Here is an 18,682-nt window from a genome sequence, read left to right as displayed (position 1 = left end):
GACCTACTGTGCTTTTCCAGCACCACACTTAATATGGAGGTGACTGATAATAAGTTACTAGGAAGGCCCATTAATAATGTTGCAGAATGGACAAATAAGTAACAAATTTAATTCAACACAGATAAATGTGAAATAATATATTTTGGTGGGGAGAATAGGCAAGTCAGATGACTTGATGTTACGAATTTGAGGACGTGTACTGTACCTTTAAGAGAGAGTGAATGCTGTTCTGAACTGAGGGGTTACCAGCACCTGTGTGTATGACTAGATGTCAGCCTCAATGTACTGGAAAAATTAAGCCGTGAAATGGATACCTGAGTTTTGGTTGCTGTTTTGACAACAATTTGAATTTAACCAATCACTTCAAATTATGTCCCAGGATACTAAAACCCAATTGAGCTTGAATTTATTGTTTTGCGAACGTCAAACCGATAAGACAATCCGATGTTGGGAATATAAAATTGCAGACATTTTGAAAATTGGAGACAGACTGCCATTGAGAGAGACCCAAGATATTAGGAAACACTCCCTATCAAAGGTTCCTTTTCAAATGAAATATATTCACTGTAAAAAGAAAGAAGACAATTCAGGGAATTCAGCTGGAAGTGTCAAGTCACAGAACATGACCCGGCTGTGTGGTTTTGAAATTAAGTTGATGTAATTTTAATGAGTGTCTTATTGGAACAGCATATTGTTATAGAGTTGGAAGCAGGTAATAAGCAGTTAAGAGAAAGGGGGTCTTAGAGGTGTGACAGTTGTTGAATGTTCACTTTTAGTGTTAAAAAAAAAATTGCTGTTATTTTCTTTAAATAGTTGAATTTGGGAGTGCTCTGTCACTCTTATTTTGACAGATTATGAGGTGAGGTGAGCCTTTCTGGATACTTGGTTTATTTAACAGAAGGGTTCACTGCCATTTCATAACACTTGCACAGTGCAAGTCTGTGTGGGGCATAGGGTTCGTAAATTACAAATACACCATTGACTAGAAAGTGTAACATTTGTTTGTGAGACCCACAAAAAAAAGCAAATCAAATACCAAATTTTTGTTCTTGCAGAAGGCTGGGATTGTGAAGTAACGAAGTTGTGTTAAACCTGTATTGAACCTTGGTCAAAGAAACTTAGAGTACTGTGTGCAATTCTGGTTACCATGTTGTGAAAAGAATGAAAGGTAAAGTCACCATTGTCCTCCTGGACGATAGGGCAGCTGTCTCAATAGAGAGAGACAACTGGAGGTGATTTGATCTGAGGGTCACCATAGCTCAGGTAAGGGTAGAGGTTGAGAAGGAGAGTCCTTCATGGTAAACTCAACCAGTGTAGCAATTGAACCCACGGTGTTGGCATTATTCTGTATTGCAAACCAGACATAGTGAATAAAGCTAACTAAACCAACTTGTAAAAGGAATATAAGGCACTGGAGGGGCAGGATGCACAGGAATGCATAGATATACATTTATCAGGAAATGATTGAGAAGGAGGGTCTCTTTTTTTTTCTCAAAATAAAATTCTCTAGTGGTGACTTAATGAAGGTCTTTAAAAATTATGAAAGGCTTGATTAAGTGGATTCCCTCTTGGGGGGGAAAAGCACAACGAGAGCCTGTCAGAACAAGACAATCACAAAGAGATCCAATGAAATATTTAAAGAAATTACTTCACCCAAAGAAACATGAGAATGTGCAACTCAGTAATATTAGGAGGGTTTTAAGCACATTACAGAAGTACTTAATGTGAAATTGGGCAAGTATATCAAAAAGAAGGGAATAGATGGTTACGGTGACCAGTTTCAATGAGGAAAGGTGGGAGAGGATTGAGTGAAGAATTAACAAAAGAATAGACTGGTTGGACTAAATAGCTTGTTTTTGTGTTGTTGTGTTGTGATTTTACATGTAAGAAATCATTTTTAGAAGTTCAGTTTTATGATCGAGGCACAAAGAGTTTGTCAGTTCAATGAAAATATTTGTCAAAAGTGTTGGGCGGTTTTGCTAAGTGCATCAGAATTAAGAGATTCATGTCATTGGATTTTGAAAGGAAACATAAAGTTGTCTCAATGATTCAAGAAAAATAATGAAAGTTAAGAGTTATAAAGCTGAGACAGGAGTGATAATTCTTTGGGATCAAGACTGTTGGGTGGTATGAAAGAGGTTGAAACTTTGTTTTTGTTAATAGATCTCCAAACATTTCTGTTAATGTTGCTTGGCTTGTTTTTCTTTTTATGTAATTAGCTTGTGCTCTATTGTTTAAGAACGTCTTTAGCATTGTGAATATGCTTTAGGACTAACCAAAATGTTAATCATCTACAAAAACAAATTAGGGTGTCTCAAGCTAGGTTTCATTCTAGCATCTGTCTTGTCCATTGTTAGCATTCGCTGGAATCATAATATCCAATATAATCTGATGCATGTAAGATTTTTGTTAATGTTAGATACTGGGCAGTTTACCTGTCAGATGACAATGACACTCCTTGACTTCAGAATGTATGATTAACAATGAAAGTGGAGCACAAGTAATTTCAATCTTGAATCGTATTCCAAAGTGAAGTCATTGTTGTAAATAATGAGTAAGGAAAAGCCAGGGAACTACAGACCGGTGAGCCTGACATTGGTGGTAGACGAGTTGTTTGAGAGAATCCTGAGGGACAGGATTTACACTTATTTGAAAAGGCAAGGACTGTTCAGGGATAGTCAACATGCCTTTGTGCGTGGGAAATTGTATCTTATGACCTTGATTGAGTTTTTTGAAGTCGTAACAAAAAGGATTGATAAGGGCAGAGCGGTGGGTGTGATCTATATAGACTTCAGTAAGGTGATCGACAATGTTGCCCATGGGAAACTGGTTAGCAAGGTTAGATCACATGGAATAGAGGAGGAACTCGTTATTTGGATACAGAACTGGCTTGAAGGTAGAAGACAAAGGTTGGTGGTGGATGTTTGCTTTTCAGATTGGAGGCCTGTGAGCAGCGGAATGCCACAAGTGTCAGTGCTAGGGCCACTGCTTTTCGTGATTTATGTAAGCGATTTGGATGTGAATACAGGAGATATGGTTGGTAAGTTTGTAGATGACACCAAAGTTACAGGTGTGGTCGATAGTGAGGAAGGTTACCTCAGAGTGCAACAGAACTTTCAACAGATCGGTCAAAAAGCCGAGGAGTGGCAGATGGAATTGAATTTAGATCCATGAGGTGCTGTATTTTGGAAAACACATCAGTGCAGGACCTATACACTTAATGATAAGGTGCTAGGGAGTGTTGCTGAACAAAGAGACCTTGGAGTGCAGGTTCGTAGTTGCAGGTAGATAGGATAGTGAAGAAGACATTTGGTATGCTTGCCTTTATTGGTCAGTGCATTGACTGTAGGAGTTGGGAGGTCATGTTATGGTTGTCCAGTATACTGTTTAGGTCACTTTGGGAATATTGCATTCAATTCTGGTCTCCCTGCTTTCGGAAGGATGTTGTGAAACTTGAAAGGGTTCAGAAAAGACTTGCAAGGATCTTATCAAGGTTGAAGGGTTTGAAGTGTACCGAGAGGCTGAATAGACTGGGGCTGTTGTCTCTGGAGCTTTGGAGGCTGAGGGGTGACCTTAGAGGTTTATAAAATCATGAGGGGCATGGATAGGGTCAGTAGACAAGGTCTTTTCCCTGGGGTAGGGGAGTCCAAAACTGGAGGGCATAGGTTTAAGGTGAGAGTGAAAAGATATAAAAGAGACTTAAGGAGCAACTTTTTAATGCAGAGGGTGGTGCATTGTATGAAATGAGGTGCCCCAGGAAGTGGTGGAGGTTGGATGGGTATATGAATAGAAATGGTTTAGAGAGATTTGAGACTAGATTTATTTTGGGATATCTGGTTGGACCCAAAGTTGCTTCTGTGCTGTTTATCTCTATGACGCTATGATATAAATAATTGCTGCACAAAATCTGCATCAGACTGCAGGTTTTCATGGTGGAAACAACATTGTTAGGATTTGTTTAACTATGGTTAAGGTGGTTTAGTGCATGTGTATAGTCCATATAATTGTAAACATTCAACAGTACTGTCTTCCCTTGTGTGCCTTTTCTTTGATAAAAGGACAGGTAGTGTCATGAACCTCAAGTCTGAACTGTTTTGGTCATGTTTTCTTGTATTTTAATATGACTAATTTAGGATAGACCCGTCTCCTTTGCGCATCTCTCTGTTTTAGTAAATTTATTTTGTAATTTTATTACAACCTTGATTTGATTTGCATCTTGTGTGATCTTATTTAAAGAGCATAGAACATTACAGCGCAGTACAGGCCCTTTGGTCCTCAGTGTTGCGCCACCCTGTGGAACCGATCTGAAGCCCATCTAGCCTACACTATTCTATTCTCGTTCATATGCCTATCCAATGACCATTTAAATACCCTGAAAGTTGGCGAGTCTACCAACTGTTGCAGGCAGTGTGTTCCATGCTCCTGCTACTCTGAGTAATACAATAACATTTTATATTTGTGTTATTTTAGCAAGATTTCAAGTATGTTTCAACAATACTGGAGTCAGATCTGACTCTTGTAAATCTTGTCTGCAGTCTGAATGGGGATTATGTAAATTCTTACCCAAATTTTATATTGTCCAGTTTCATTGTTGTCCCATTGTACATTGATGAAGTAGAGCTGGGAAGCATCTTAAGTGTTCAATCCTTCTGTATTTAGTCAATAACTTCAACACTGTGCATGGGTAATTTAATTGAGCTGTCTGGCATATGACCATATCTTTGTACTGATTTCATTGTCTTGTTACTCACAAGAAAGGTCTGTAGCATGAATGTTTTTTTTCACTTGGTTGCCACCTTGTTTTTGAACTAGAAATTTAAAGGTTTTATCTCCATTTTTAAACTTCATTTCATTTCTAAATTTTGTTTGATTCTCCACTGCAGTGCTGATTGAAGGCTGTGCTCTTGGATTGTGAAATTCAGTATATCCATTTGCTGTGATTCAAATGGATGTTTATGATCTCATCCCAAGAAGAATAGTATGCCCTGGCCATTATTCTTTGTCAACATTCTTCCCTCTACCGACCATGATAAATAAATAAATAGTGAAGATTAAAATTTTCTAATTGATTGGTTCTCATGTACAATTTGGCTAAAACCGTTAGCTGCGTAATAACAGTGTCTGCATTTAAAAGTGATTTTTGGTACTTTGAGTACTTGAGATGTATCTGGAGGACAACTACTCAGACAGTATAAAATATGCCAGTGCACGAATGCTTCAGATACTTTGTGTTTATTCGAACAAGTATAGTATTGACTGTTGGATATCTCCATTGTTCAGTTTTAACTGAGCTGTGTAGCATCTGTAGATCTCAGAATAAGGGGTTGCATATTTAAGACAGCTGAGGCATTTCTTCTCTCAGAAGGTTGTGTACCTCTGGAAGGCTATTGAGGCTGGGTCGGTAATTATAGTTCAACAGGCTGAGATATGTGGATTTTTGATCATTTAAGGGAATCAAGGCTTATAGGGAAATTGCAAGAAAGTGGAGATGAGGATTATCAGATCTGCCATGATCTCAATGAATGGTGGAATAGTTTGCATGGGCTGAATCACCTATTTCTGCTTCTATATCTTGTGTTTTATCTGTGTGGTGCTTTAACTCTTAAACTTTATTCCAGTGATATGGAAAATGCAGAGGGCATTCTAACTGTGATGGGAGGTGCAGGAATTGAGCCTGGTCCGGATACCTATGTTGCACTACTGAATGCATATGCTGAAAAGGGAGATATTGAGAATGTGAAACAGGTAAAAACTGGGCAGCATCTGCTTTTGTTCAAGTTCAACTTAATTGCAATAGAAATTTATGTAGAAACATTACCTATTCTTGGGAATTAAGTTTTATGCAAAAATCCTGAAATTATGTGAATAGACTAAAGTTTGATTTGCTGCAACAGTTTGTTTTTATTTGTACTGTTTAGTCATTTGTCAAAAGTCATATTTTTGAAGTTGTCGCTGTTCAAAATAATGAAAACCAAACACTATTGGGGTCTTTTGAGTGTAAGCATGCTAGAATTTAGTTTATGATGCTTCTGTAACTTTGTAAACTTCTGTAAGTTTATGCAATTTCTGTCGCCAAGGGTCTTTTATTTAATTATGCATTTCCATGAAAGTTTTAAAAATTGCCATTTGGTTTGTGATATGGTATAAAATTTCTCGTATGCATTCTACAGAATGCCATTATTTATGGTTTGCTGTTTTCTCTCTTTGTTAGATGACATCAGGTAACAAATGATTGCAATAAAAATTAGTTTGACTGAGACTACAAAAGTAGGAGGAAGTAAAAGTTCAGATTTTCAAATTCAGTATTTCTGTTTATTTTGAAGTGACTTTTTATAAAGAGTCCCATAAATTCAGGTTATAAATTTTATATGTAAATAAATATATCCGTATATGCCATGGAAAATAAATGTTTCAATCTCCGAACTTATTTACTAAATTTAAACTCTATAAATTGTTTATTCAGATGGTACACGATAAGAATTGGTAGGGTAAAGCTTAAAAGAACAGATTGTGACAAGTTTGGGAGAAGGAACAAGATTAAAAGGTGTTGAAAGCGAAAAAGAATTGTCTTAGCACAGCCTTAAGATATTTATGTGATTTGAATGTAAAGTCTATTTTTGTGTGCTTAATTTTTCTCTTGTTGATAGACACTGGAGAAAGTTGAAAAGACAGATGCCAGCCTGATGGACAGGGACTTGATGCAAATCATTTTCAGCCTGGCCAAGTCTGGCTATCCACAATATGTTCAGGATATTGTGGAGCGGATGAGACATGACAGGGGATATGTACCAGGCGAGTTCTACACTAGTGTTGTGGATATATGTGGTTTTCAGTTGTGATTTCTCAAATCTTATTCACTTCAGGATTCTTGAAATTTGACTTAGACAGTGTAGAACATATTCAAACTGGAAAAAGCCTGCTAAGTAAAAACTAATTTTGTTTCTGTTTATATGGATGAAAAGTACTGTATTATCCTAATAATTGTTTTTCTATTAGCATAAGCTATGGCAAATGACAAGCTCGTAAAATGTAAGTTTTTGGGCAAGTTTAAATGAATATTAGACTAAAAATCTCCTTATCCTGTACTTAAGCATTAATTGCTAAAATACCAGTTTTTTGTTATTGCAATATTCTAAGGAGTTGTGTTCCATAATTAATATTCTAAGTATTTAGAGAGACGCAGTGAGGAAAGCTGCAAATGGTCAAAATAATACAAGTTGTTAGCATCTGATATCTCTGCTTGGATTCTTTAAGGACAGTAGCCATTCTTTTGGCATGTTGAGAATGTCCATTGGTTGCTCTGCCTTCTGATTTTGGACAAACTAGAAACACAGTTGTGTTTAATTTCATGTTATATTAAGTTCTGCCTCATTGACATAATGAATGAAACGATGGATCTTCTCGCACTCTATTTCAAGACTTTTACAGTAGTTGTGAAGGATTAAATGAGAGCACAGAATAATCTTAGAATCATATCATCGAATCTTTTTAGCATGGAAGCAGGATATTCAGCCCATCGAGTCCATACATAGTGTCCGAAGAGCATCCCAACCAGATTTAATTCCCAATCCCTACCCCTGTAACACTGCATTTCTCATTGCTAATCCATCCAACCTACACATCCCTGGACACTTTGGGCAACTTCAGCATTGCCAATCCATCTAACCTGCACATCTTTAGACTGTGGTAGGAAACCTGCGCAGACGCAGGGGGAATGTGCATATTGCGTGCAGACAGTTGCCTGAGTGGTGGAAGTGAATCCAGGTCTATGGCACTGTGAGGCAGCAGTGCTCACCACTGAGCCACTATGATGTCCCTGTGAGTGAATTTTTCAAACATAACACTTAATTTAGAGTATATCGGCAGTTTCTCTCTTCGTTTTGAGATTATCCACAACTTAAATCATTTACCTGGTTCACAAAATAAATTGTGAAATTTTAATGTTTTCATTTTTGTTCATGTAGTTATTGGTCTATTTTAAAACATTGGTTAAGAGAAATTTTGAGAAATCCTAACATTGAACACACCATTTTCCGGTAGCAGTTTTTTTTGTTGCAAGCTTCAATTAATGTTTATGAATCTGTTGTTGGATTACAATACTTAGTACACTTTTATGAGATCAAGCACAGTAAAACATCAAATAGTAGCTGAGCAGACTTTTCATCTGTAGGCCGACCATATTTAAATGTTGATTAAGAATTATATTTCATAATTACAATCTTTTTGGTTATAATGGAATAATTGTCACAGTTTGGCTTATTTTGTGATTTGTTGATTGTTACAGATGCAATGAATCTATGTTTGAGCTTGATTACACAAGGTTGGGAAGAAACTGCTTTCCAAGTGTTGAAAACTTTTCCTACATTTCAGTCTGAGAACCAAAATGGCGATTCATTAGATCTTGGTAACTTTTTCATCCGGCACTGTACTAATCAAGACACGGTAAGACAAAGTAATGGATAATAGTCCCATAATAATCAGGTGTCTAATCAAAATTATTGTATGTTCAAAAAACTTGGTGATAACAGTATCAGTGAGGTACTGTTGATCATCAGCAGAATTGTATTTAACCATAATCTGTAAATTCATAGGCCAGAATATCCCCCACTCCAGCGCTGTCATTAAACAGGGTGGGCAATGCTGGCTCAGTGAAGAGTGCATGAAGGCATACCATCTATAACTAAAAATGAAACATGAACATAGTGAAGCAATGGCACAGGCCTGTTTGCATGCAAAACCAATAAATGATTGAGCTACGTGATTCCTCAACCAATGGATCAGACTTAACCCCTGTGGTCCTGCCCCATCCAGTTATGAATGGTGTGGACAGTTAACATCTAAAATATACCCAATCTCATGATAGGGAGCTCAGCATAACAGTGCCAACAACTAGGCTAGAGCATTTGCAAACTTCTTCAATCAGAAATATGGAGAGGATGGTTCATCTTGGTCTCCTCCTGAGATCCTCAATATCACAAATGCAAGCCTTCAATCAATTGGATTCACTCCATGTGATGTTAAGAAACAGCTGAAGGCATTGGATACTGCAGTCACCAGCTCATTGATACTTGATTTGCATTCTGTCCAAGGTAGTCTGCTTCTGTCTTCATGACAGTCTTTGTTCAAACATGGACAAAAGATCTGGATGTAGGTTTGCTCGCTGAGCTGGAAGGTTCGTTTTCAGACGTTTCATCACTATGCTAGGTAACATTATCAGTATGCCTCCAGATGAAATATGGCTTGCTTTTTATTTGTGTTTTGGTTTCCTTGGGTTGGTGATGTCATTTCCTGCAGTGATATCATTTCCTGTTCTTTTTCTCGGGGTGGTATTTTGGTTCTATTTGTATGGATGGCCATTTTCTTTAAGGAAGTAATTAATTTGTTTTTTTATTCTCTTCTAGACAATAGACAAGCTCTGTCACTTCTGTGAGGGACTAATAGAGGCCAATTTGCATTCAGCTCCTTTCCACTTTGCTCTTTACTGTGCACTGGATGCCAAAAAATCTGGTTTGTATTATGTGAGAAGTTTGAAGGATATTGATTAATAATTAGCTTTATAAAAAGAAATTACTATGTTACGTGTGTCATGTGTGAAACATGGCTAAGGGCTACTTTAATTAAGCTCGAACTACAATTTGAATTTTACTTCCACAAATTTAATTTGTATAGAAGAAAGCACTAAGACTGGCTGTATAAGTGTACTTGATATGAAAAGGATTTAGGTCAGCAGACAATTATTTCTGTTCCATAGAGAGCTTCTCTTCATCCAGTAAAATGCAGGACTGACTTCTGCAAAACTAATAGCATTTCTTTTCACTTAACTTTGCCTTTGGTGTAACTGACCAGAGATGTCTGCAGTGTAAAAACCCAGATTAGTGGACCTCTGCGTATAAAGGTGTCGGTTGAGCCATTTAAATGCAGATTTTGTGTGCATGTCAGTGCAACCCAAGCAGCATTAGTAACTGTACGAAGTGGAACCATTCCTCTTTTCATTAGAGAGGGCTGTGGCCGAGTGGTATTATTGCTAACTATTAATCAGAAACTCGGGTGATGGCGCCCAGATTTGATAAGGCTGAAGCATTCAGCCAGAAGTGCCGAGTGGGTGATCCATCACTGCATCCTCCACAGCTCCCCAGCATCACAAGTGCCAGTCTTCAGCCAATTTGATTCACTCCACGTGACATCAAAAAACATTTGGAGGCTTGATACTGCAAAAGCTATGGACTTTGACGACACTCAGGCAGCAGGACTGAAGATGTATCCAGAACTTGCTGCATACCTAGTCAAACTGTTGCAGTACTAGCATTTACCCAATAATATGGAAAATTGCTCAGGTCTTGCATAGAAAAAGCAGAACAAATCCAACCCAGCCAATTACCACCCCATCTGTCTACTCTTGATTGTCAGTAAAGTGATGGAAGGTGTCATCAACGGTGCCATTAAGCAGCACCAATTTGCTCATTTCACTGTCCTCCAGTTTGGGTTCTGCCAGGGCCACTTTGCTACAGACTTCACTTCAAATGTCGACAAAAGAGCTGAATTCCAGACCTTGGCTGAGAATGACAGCTCCTGACATCAAGGCTGCATTTGACTGAGTGTGGTCTCAAGAATCTCAAACTAATTGGGTATGGGTGGATGGGGGTATGGGGCTGGAGACAACTCTTGAATGATTGGAATCATGCATGGCACATAGGAAGATGGTTATGGTTGATGGAGGTTAAGCTGTAGGATGTTAATGCAGGAGTTACTCAAGGTAGTGTCCTGGGCCCAACCATCTTTAGCTACTACATTAATGGCCTTCACTCCATCATAAGATCAGAATTGGAGACATTCACCAATGATTGCACAATCTCTAACGTCATTCCCAGCTCCTCAGATACTGAAATAATTCAAGTCCAAGTGCACTAGGGCCTGGACGTTATTCAGGCTTGTGCTGAAAAGTGGCAAGCAATGTTCAAGTCATACAAACGCCAAGCAATGACTACCTCCAATAAGAGGCTCTACCACTGCGACCCATTGACGTTCAATGGTGTTACTATCGCTGAATGGCCATTATCGACATCCTGGGAGCTATCATTGACCAGAAGCTAAACTGACTGCAAGTGTTGCTGTAAGTAACTCACCTGACTTCCCAAAGTCTGTGCAGCAGTTACAACACAAATCAGGAGTGTGATGGAATGCTCTCCATTTCCCTGAATGAACGCAGCTCCAACAAGACTTGAGAAGCTTAACACCATCTAAGACAAAACAGCCCACTTGATTTGCATTGCATCCATAACTGTTGCAGTGTGTACTATTCACAAGATGCATTGCAGAAATTTGCCAGATCTCAGTCCACTGCACCTTCCAAACCTGTATCCTCTGCAATCTTGAAGATCAAGAGCAACAGATATGTGGGAACAGCACCACCTGCAAGTGTACCACTGAGCCATCTTAACTTGGAAATTTATTATCATTTCTTCAGTGTTGGTGGAACAAAATCCCTCAATTCCTTCTCTAATGGCATCATTGGTCTAAGCTACAGCAAATGGGCTGCAGTGATTAAGAAGGCAGCTTACTAGCACCCTCTCAAGGACAACTAGGTTTTGGGCAAGAAAAACTGGCCCAGCCAACGATTCCTCTGAGTGAATTTAAAAAAAAAAACTCACATCCTAAATTCATGGAAGGGGCAAAAAATATTTTGTTTGTAGAATTTGTATTTTCAAAATCATTTCAGAAGATAATCTTCGGCATTTTTTTGTGAATTAGTGATGACAAGTGCAAAAAACACTGCATCAAATAAAATAATATTTTATACATGTCACTTGTTCATAACCGTACAAATAAAATTGGAATTAATAAAAAGAAAATTAATTACATGTTGCACTTCAAGAATTATTGAGTTTCACAGCATGGAAACAAACCCTTCGGTCCAACTTGTCCATGATGACTGGACATTCCAATTGAACTTAGCCCAATTTGACTGCATTTGACCCATGTCCCTCTAAGCTATTCCTATTCATGTACCCATTCAGATGCCTTTTAAATGTTATTGTATGTGTCTCTTTCCACTTCCTCTGGCAGCTTGTTCCATATGTGTACCACCCTCTGCATGAAAAAGTTACCCCTCAGCTCCTTTTCAAATCTTTTCCCTTGCCTTGAACCTTTACTCTCTCGTCTTAGGACTCCCACCACTCACTCACCCGAGGGAAAAAGACCCTGACTGTTCACCATATCTGTACCAGTTATCATTTTATAAGCTTCTATAAGGTCACCCTCAGCCTTTGTTCTGGGGACGAAAGCCCCAGCCTAATCAGTAGGTCCCTATCGCTCAAACACTCCAGTCCTGGCAACATCCTTGTAAATCTTTGCTGCACTCTCTCAAGTTTAACAACATCCTGTAGAAGACCAATCAGAACTGTAAGCATATGAAAACACTTGGAATTGAGTTTGTATTTTGTTGTCAAATACCATGGGAATTGGACAACTTTTTTCTATTCTCGTATCTTTCTGTTCAGTATTTCTGATGATAAATTTTTTTTTAAATATTTCTAGAAATGTCTGTTGAGCTCATGAAGATCATGCAGAAGAAAGGTTTATCTGTTCGGCCCCATTATTTTTGGCCTCTGCTAGCCCAGCATCAGAAAGAAAAAAACACACAAGGTTGGTGATATTTGAAACCTTCTCGTTTGCTGATTATTTTCAATAAGACAAAATGTTTGTTGTATGATTCATGAATAAGCTAAATGAGTAATGTAAGTTAGCTAAGAGAACTTCAGTATGATCATGCACAAAGTGTTCTGATCTGAAGTGTGAAGTACAGTTTCGCAGAAGTATTTTAACATTTAAACAGCATTAATTTGAAATCTAATCTTGGATCCTAAGCCCATTCCAATTCCCTAAGGAACTCCAATGTCTAATGTCTGTCTGAATTTGTTCTGTAAATATGTTTTTATTTTTAAGAAGAATTCTGATTCTATATGGGACATAATCATTCAATAATAATTATAATTAATGAGTGGTTATGTTTTGACTGGTAGATTTCTCTTGTCTGATTCTCATCTGGACATTTCCAGCTGTAGCTTTTTAAGGTTGCTGTCAAGTTTTAATGAAAGATATATAATTTTCAATTAGTTGATCTTTGGTGAAGGTTTAGAATTTTAAGATAAATAGAGGACACTTTTAAAATAGTGATCCTTAGTTTCAGATTATCCTGCAAGAGAAAAACGTCTCTCCTGATCTCCTGTGTTAAGATCTCTTGGGATACGTTTCAATCAAGTCATCTCTTAGTCTATTAAACTCTAGTATATGCAAGCCAAACCTGGTCAGCCCTTTCTGAAATGAGCAACCTGCCCATTTCAGGTTTTAGTCTGGTAAATCATCTCTGAATTGATTTCAAAACATTATATTTTTCTTGAACCAAGGTGACCAATACTGTGTATGGTACTTCAGACATGGTCTTAGCAGTGCTCTGTTCAACTGAAACATAGCCTCCCTACGTTTGTATTCAACTCTCATTGCAATAAATGAAAGTATTTCAATAGCTTTCCTGAATTAATTAATTATTTTTTGAGGTAGGAATCCCTGCAGTGTGGAAACAGGCCCCTCAGCCTAACAAGTCCACACATTATTGCTGAACCTGCATTCTAACACAACACCTTTTGTATCTCTAAGCTGTACCCTGATAATAGTTTTTCTATTTTTCCTGCCAAACTGGACAACCTCTGGTTTTCTGACATACATTCCACTGATCAGATCCTTGCCTACTCACTTAATCTATATCCCTGTGATGACTTTATAATTCCTGCTTTTTGTGGTTCTGAGTTGAAGTACTATGAGAATTTGGGAATTTTTTTAAGGTCAAAAAAATTTTGAAACATGTTTTTAGCAATGCATTATTTGGTAGTTGCATGTCTTGACAAATGTTTGTTTACTGGAAACTACTTGTCTGGATTTGTCACTGTAAGCTTTCAGTGTCGACTTAAATATTATTTGGAGTGGTTGGTAAACAGCCTGTTGAAGGTTAAAATGTTTAGGAGTTGAGTTTCTGAAAAAATCTTGTTGTCAGTCCACAATGAAACCAAATTGTCCCCTGAAAATATCTGGAAGAATTTTCACGACTGTGTTTCCTAAGAAAGCTATGTTTTCAGAGCTCCCAGAGACAAATGTGTATGCTTGGTAATGCTAGAACATTTACACATGCCAGAACAGCAGATTGATAGTCTCCTGAACATTCCACACCTTTCTGCCTTCAAGAACTAGCCATTACTGTCCATTTCTTTTTCCAAAGGTGAATCTCTGCAGACGGAGCAACATTTTTCTTTCCACTTAGTATGGAATTGGAGTTAGATTTTATTGTCATGTGTACTAAAGTACGGGCATACAGTGAAAGGTGTACCAAGTCTCTCTTCTCCACTGTCATCTTAAATTCTGGTTTTGTATTTTCTATTTTAAATAACAAGAGAAGTAAAAGAAATAGAGCCCAATGAAAAATCTTCAAATCTTCAAGTCCCGATCCAAATGAAAATCAAAAAGTCAAGATTTTGAAATCTTGTCTTCCTGGGCATGTCCGTGGTCTGGAATTTCTATCAGTCTCCTCCTGGGACATTCTCCACCACTGGCCTCTGCTGCTGCCACCGATTGCTAAGACAAGCCATCTCAATTGCTGCTGCTGCCGCCACACATGCTCAGGAGACTGGGCCTGTTCTCTCCTTGCCATAGATGCTGAAAAAGGCTTTTAAAGAGAGAAAAGAAAAACAGCAAAAGTAAAAAGAAAGAAAATGACCAAAATTTTTGTGTTTGTGCATGTGATTGTTTTGTGGTACTTGGAAGGGTAGGTAATGTATATTTCAAACAGCGTGCAATTCTGATCTCCTTCCTATTGGAAGGATGTTGTGAAACTTGAAAGGGTTCAGAAAAGATTTACAAGGTTGTTGCCAGGGTTGAGATGACTTGAGCTATAGGGAGAGACTGAATAGGCTGGGGCTGTTTTCCCTGGAGCGTCAGAGACTGAGGGGTGACCTTATAGAGGTTTATAAAATCATGAGGGGCATGGATAGGATAAATAGACAAAGTTGTTTCCCTGGGGGGAGGAAGTCCAGAACTAGAGGGCATAGGCTTAGGTTGAGAGGGGAAAGATATAAAAGGAACCCAAGAGGCACCAAGGGTGATGCTTATATGGAATAAGCTGCCAGAGCAAGTGGTGGAGGCTGGTACAATTCCAACGTTTAAAAGGCACCTGGATGGCTATATGAGTAAGAAATGTTTAGAGAGATATGGGCATTGTGCTTGCAATTGGGACTAGATTAGGTTGGGATATTTGGTCATCATTAACAAGTTGGACTAAAGGGTCTGTTTCCGTGCTGTACATCTCTATAATTCTAAGTCTCATGTTTCTAATCAATAATTTTGATCTTAATTAAAGAATCTTGATTGTCTTTAATATAAACCTAATATAGAGAAGATATCTCTGGCTATATCTGTAACTGGATATAGCATTTAAATTTACATTGTGGTCAGTGAAGTAGTCGAACTAAAGAGAGTTACAATGAACTTCTCCACCCAGTGTCATAATATCCCCACAAAACAAAGGGAGTTGAAATCACATTATCAGCCTTTTTAAATTTTATCCAGTTGTTAACTATTTTGGCTAGCACATCTGACTTACCCTTTTTGAGTTGGTACCTTGAATGAATGTCAATTTGCTGTCAGCCAAGTAAAAGTTCTTTAAAGACTGTCTACTGACTACATACAATCATGCCATTTAATGTAATTTCACTTGTGCCTCATGTTTTCAAAATTTTCCTAATTCAAATTTAACTCTGCTTCAGATTGAACTACCTCACTTTCAGGTTTGATGCAAAATTCCATCATTGTAGTCTTTCATCCTTGAAGACTATATTGCAGTAAGATCAGTAACTAGCCTATTTTCATTACATAATACTACATCCAATATAGCCTGACCTGTTGTTGGCTCTTCAATATGCTGAGAGATCGTGAGGACTGCGGATGCTGGAGAGTCAGAGTCCAGCTCCACACTTTGCTGACTCTTTAACATGCTGTTCTTGGAACCCATTCTTAACATTTTCCAGAAGCTCGTTTCCACAGCTTTAACACGCATTTGGTTTACCCAGTTTCTCTGCAGATTGAAGTTATCCATGGTACTTGTGTGTATATGGTACAAGATTCTCTCATTTCTTGAATTTATCCCAAGACCCACACTACCACCATTATTTGGTATATAAATAACTTCAACGAACCACTGTTGCCCCTCGTAGTTTCATGGTACTATCCAAACAGTTATCTTGTGATCTGCAATTCTCCCTTAAAAAGGTACTAGTCCCATTTCACATTATCCATGCAACTCCACCTCCTTTTCCTTCTTGTCTATCCTTCCTCAGCATCAAATATCCTTGAATATTCTGTTCACAGTCTTGGTCACTGTGCAGCCATGCTTCTTTCATGGCAATTATAATCGTATACTTTCATTTGTGCTTTTAGATTATTTATCTTGTTGTGAATGTCACACATGTTCATGTGGTTTGCCCTTAACTTTGTCTTCATGGTATTGTCCTACGTTTGTGGCACACAAGATGCTCGCCTTTGTTTCTTCTGTCTTCTAGTCTCCCTTGCAGCTCTTCTACTTCCTTTTACCAGTTCAATTCCCTGCCAGTTTGGGAAAGCAGGAATATGAATTTAAGTTTAGAGCCATGACCTTATTGAATGACGGAGAGGGCTTGATAGACTGAATGGCCAACCCCCTGCTCCTTGTTTGTATCGGTTATTGTTAAGGAGCCATAACTAGTTACTGACAAGGTAAGGTGCAAATCCACTTTTCTTGCCAAAATTATTTATCGCACTTTGTGTCAAGTTTATTTTGTGCCTTAAGATGGTTTACTCAACAGCACATACTTCACGAAAGACTGCATCGGTAATTATCAAATAACTTCTCCCAGATTTTGATGGAATTTTTCTTATTCCTCCATGTGTTTTCATAATTCTATATTCCTTATCCTTGTATTGACTGTCATGATTTAGTGAATTAAGATATCATTCTAATCAATCTTTCGTAACTTAATGTTGAAGTACAATGTAGAGGTTTTGGAGAGGTATTGGAATTGAAGAGGTATTGAAATTATTACAGAATGTGAAGGTGGACAAGTCCCCTGGGCCAGATGGGATCTATCCTAGGATCCTCTGGGAAGCAAGTGAAGAGATTGCCGAGCCTTTGGCATTGATCTTCAAATCATCATTGTCTGCAGGAATAGTGCCTGAGGACTGGAGGATAGCAAATGTGGTTCCCCTGTTCAAAAAGGGTTGTAGAGACAACCCTGGTAATTACAGACCAGTGAGTCTCACTTCAGTTGTTGGTAAAGTGTTGGAAAAGGTTATAAAAGATAGGATTTATAGCCATCTAGTAAAGAATAATCTGATCAGGGACAGTCAGCACGATTTTGTGAAGGGTAGGTTGTGCCTAACGAATCTTATTGGCTTTTTTGACAAAGTGACCAAACAGGCAGATGAGAGTAAACCGGTTGATGTGGTGTATATGGATTTCAGCATAGTCCGCTATTGTACAAAATGCGGAGGAATGGGATTGTGGGAGACATAGCAGTTTGGATCAGTAATTGGCTTGCTGAAAGAAAACAGAGGGTTGTAGTTGACTGAACATGTTCATCTTGGTGTCCAGTTACTAACGGCATACCACAAGGGTCAGTGTTAGGTCCACTGCTGTTTGTCATTTTTACAAATGACCTGGATGAGGGCATAGAAGGGTGGGTTAGCAAATTTGCAGACAATACTAAGGTAGGTGGAGTTGTGGATAGTGAGGAAGGGTGTAGTAGGTTGCAAAGAGACATGGATAGGATGCAGAGCTGGGCTGAGAGGTGGCAAATGGAATTTAATGTGGACAAGTGTGAGGTGATACACTTTGGACGGAGTAATTGGAATGCAGAGTACTGGGCTAATGGTAGGATTCTTGGGAGTGCGGATGAGCAGAGGGATCTCTGTGTCCTTGTACACAGATCCCTGAGAGTTGCCACCCAGATTGACAGGGTTGATAAGAAGGCATATAGTGTTTTGGCCTTTATTAATTGAGGGATTGAGTTCCGGAACCAGGAGCTTATGCTGCAGCTGTACAAAGCTCTGGTATGGCCACACTTGGAGTATTGTGTACAGCTCTGGTCACCGCATTATAAGAAGGATGTTGAAGCTTTGGAAAGGGTGTAGAGGAGATTTACGAGGATGTTGCCTTGTATGGAGGGAGTGTCTTATGTGGAAAGGCTGAGGGCCTTGAGGCTCTTCTCGTTAGAGAAAAGAAGGTTGAGAGGTGACTTAATGGAGACGTACAAGATAATCAGAGGGTTAGATCGGGTGGACAGAGAGCCTTTTTCCAAGCATGGGGAAGGCAAACACTCGGGGACACAGCTTTAAAGTGAGGGGAGGTAGGTATAAGACAGATGTCAGAGGTAGTTTCTTTACTCAGAGAGTAGTAAGGATATGGAATGCATTGCCTGCAATGGTAGTAGATTCGCCAAGTTTAAGTGCATTTAAGTCGTCATTGGACAGGCATATGGATGTAAATGGAACAGTGTAGATGGATGGGCTTCAGATTAGTAAGACAGGGCGGCGCAACATTGAGGGTCGAAGGGCCTGTACTGCGCTGTTATGTTCTATGTAATGTATCTCATGTTGTAAACTTGAT

General features: G+C 38.5%; 1 protein-coding gene across 1 annotated transcript in view; it reads left to right on the top strand.

Annotated features, from left to right (window-relative positions):
* Window positions 1–18,682, top strand: part of lrpprc (leucine-rich pentatricopeptide repeat containing) — a 136,898-nt gene that overhangs the window by 27,971 nt on the left and 90,245 nt on the right. Inside the window, exons 7-11 of the mRNA XM_072580618.1 lie at window positions 5,619–5,745; window positions 6,648–6,792; window positions 8,285–8,442; window positions 9,402–9,507; window positions 12,535–12,642. Coding sequence (XP_072436719.1) covers window positions 5,619–5,745; window positions 6,648–6,792; window positions 8,285–8,442; window positions 9,402–9,507; window positions 12,535–12,642 — 644 coding nt within the window. The remainder of the gene's footprint in view (window positions 1–5,618; window positions 5,746–6,647; window positions 6,793–8,284; window positions 8,443–9,401; window positions 9,508–12,534; window positions 12,643–18,682) is intronic.

The sequence above is a fragment of the Chiloscyllium punctatum genome, chromosome 11, assembly GCF_047496795.1.
Source record: "Chiloscyllium punctatum isolate Juve2018m chromosome 11, sChiPun1.3, whole genome shotgun sequence".
Taxonomy (NCBI): domain Eukaryota; kingdom Metazoa; phylum Chordata; class Chondrichthyes; order Orectolobiformes; family Hemiscylliidae; genus Chiloscyllium; species Chiloscyllium punctatum.
This window is presented reverse-complemented; position numbering and strand designations above follow the sequence as displayed.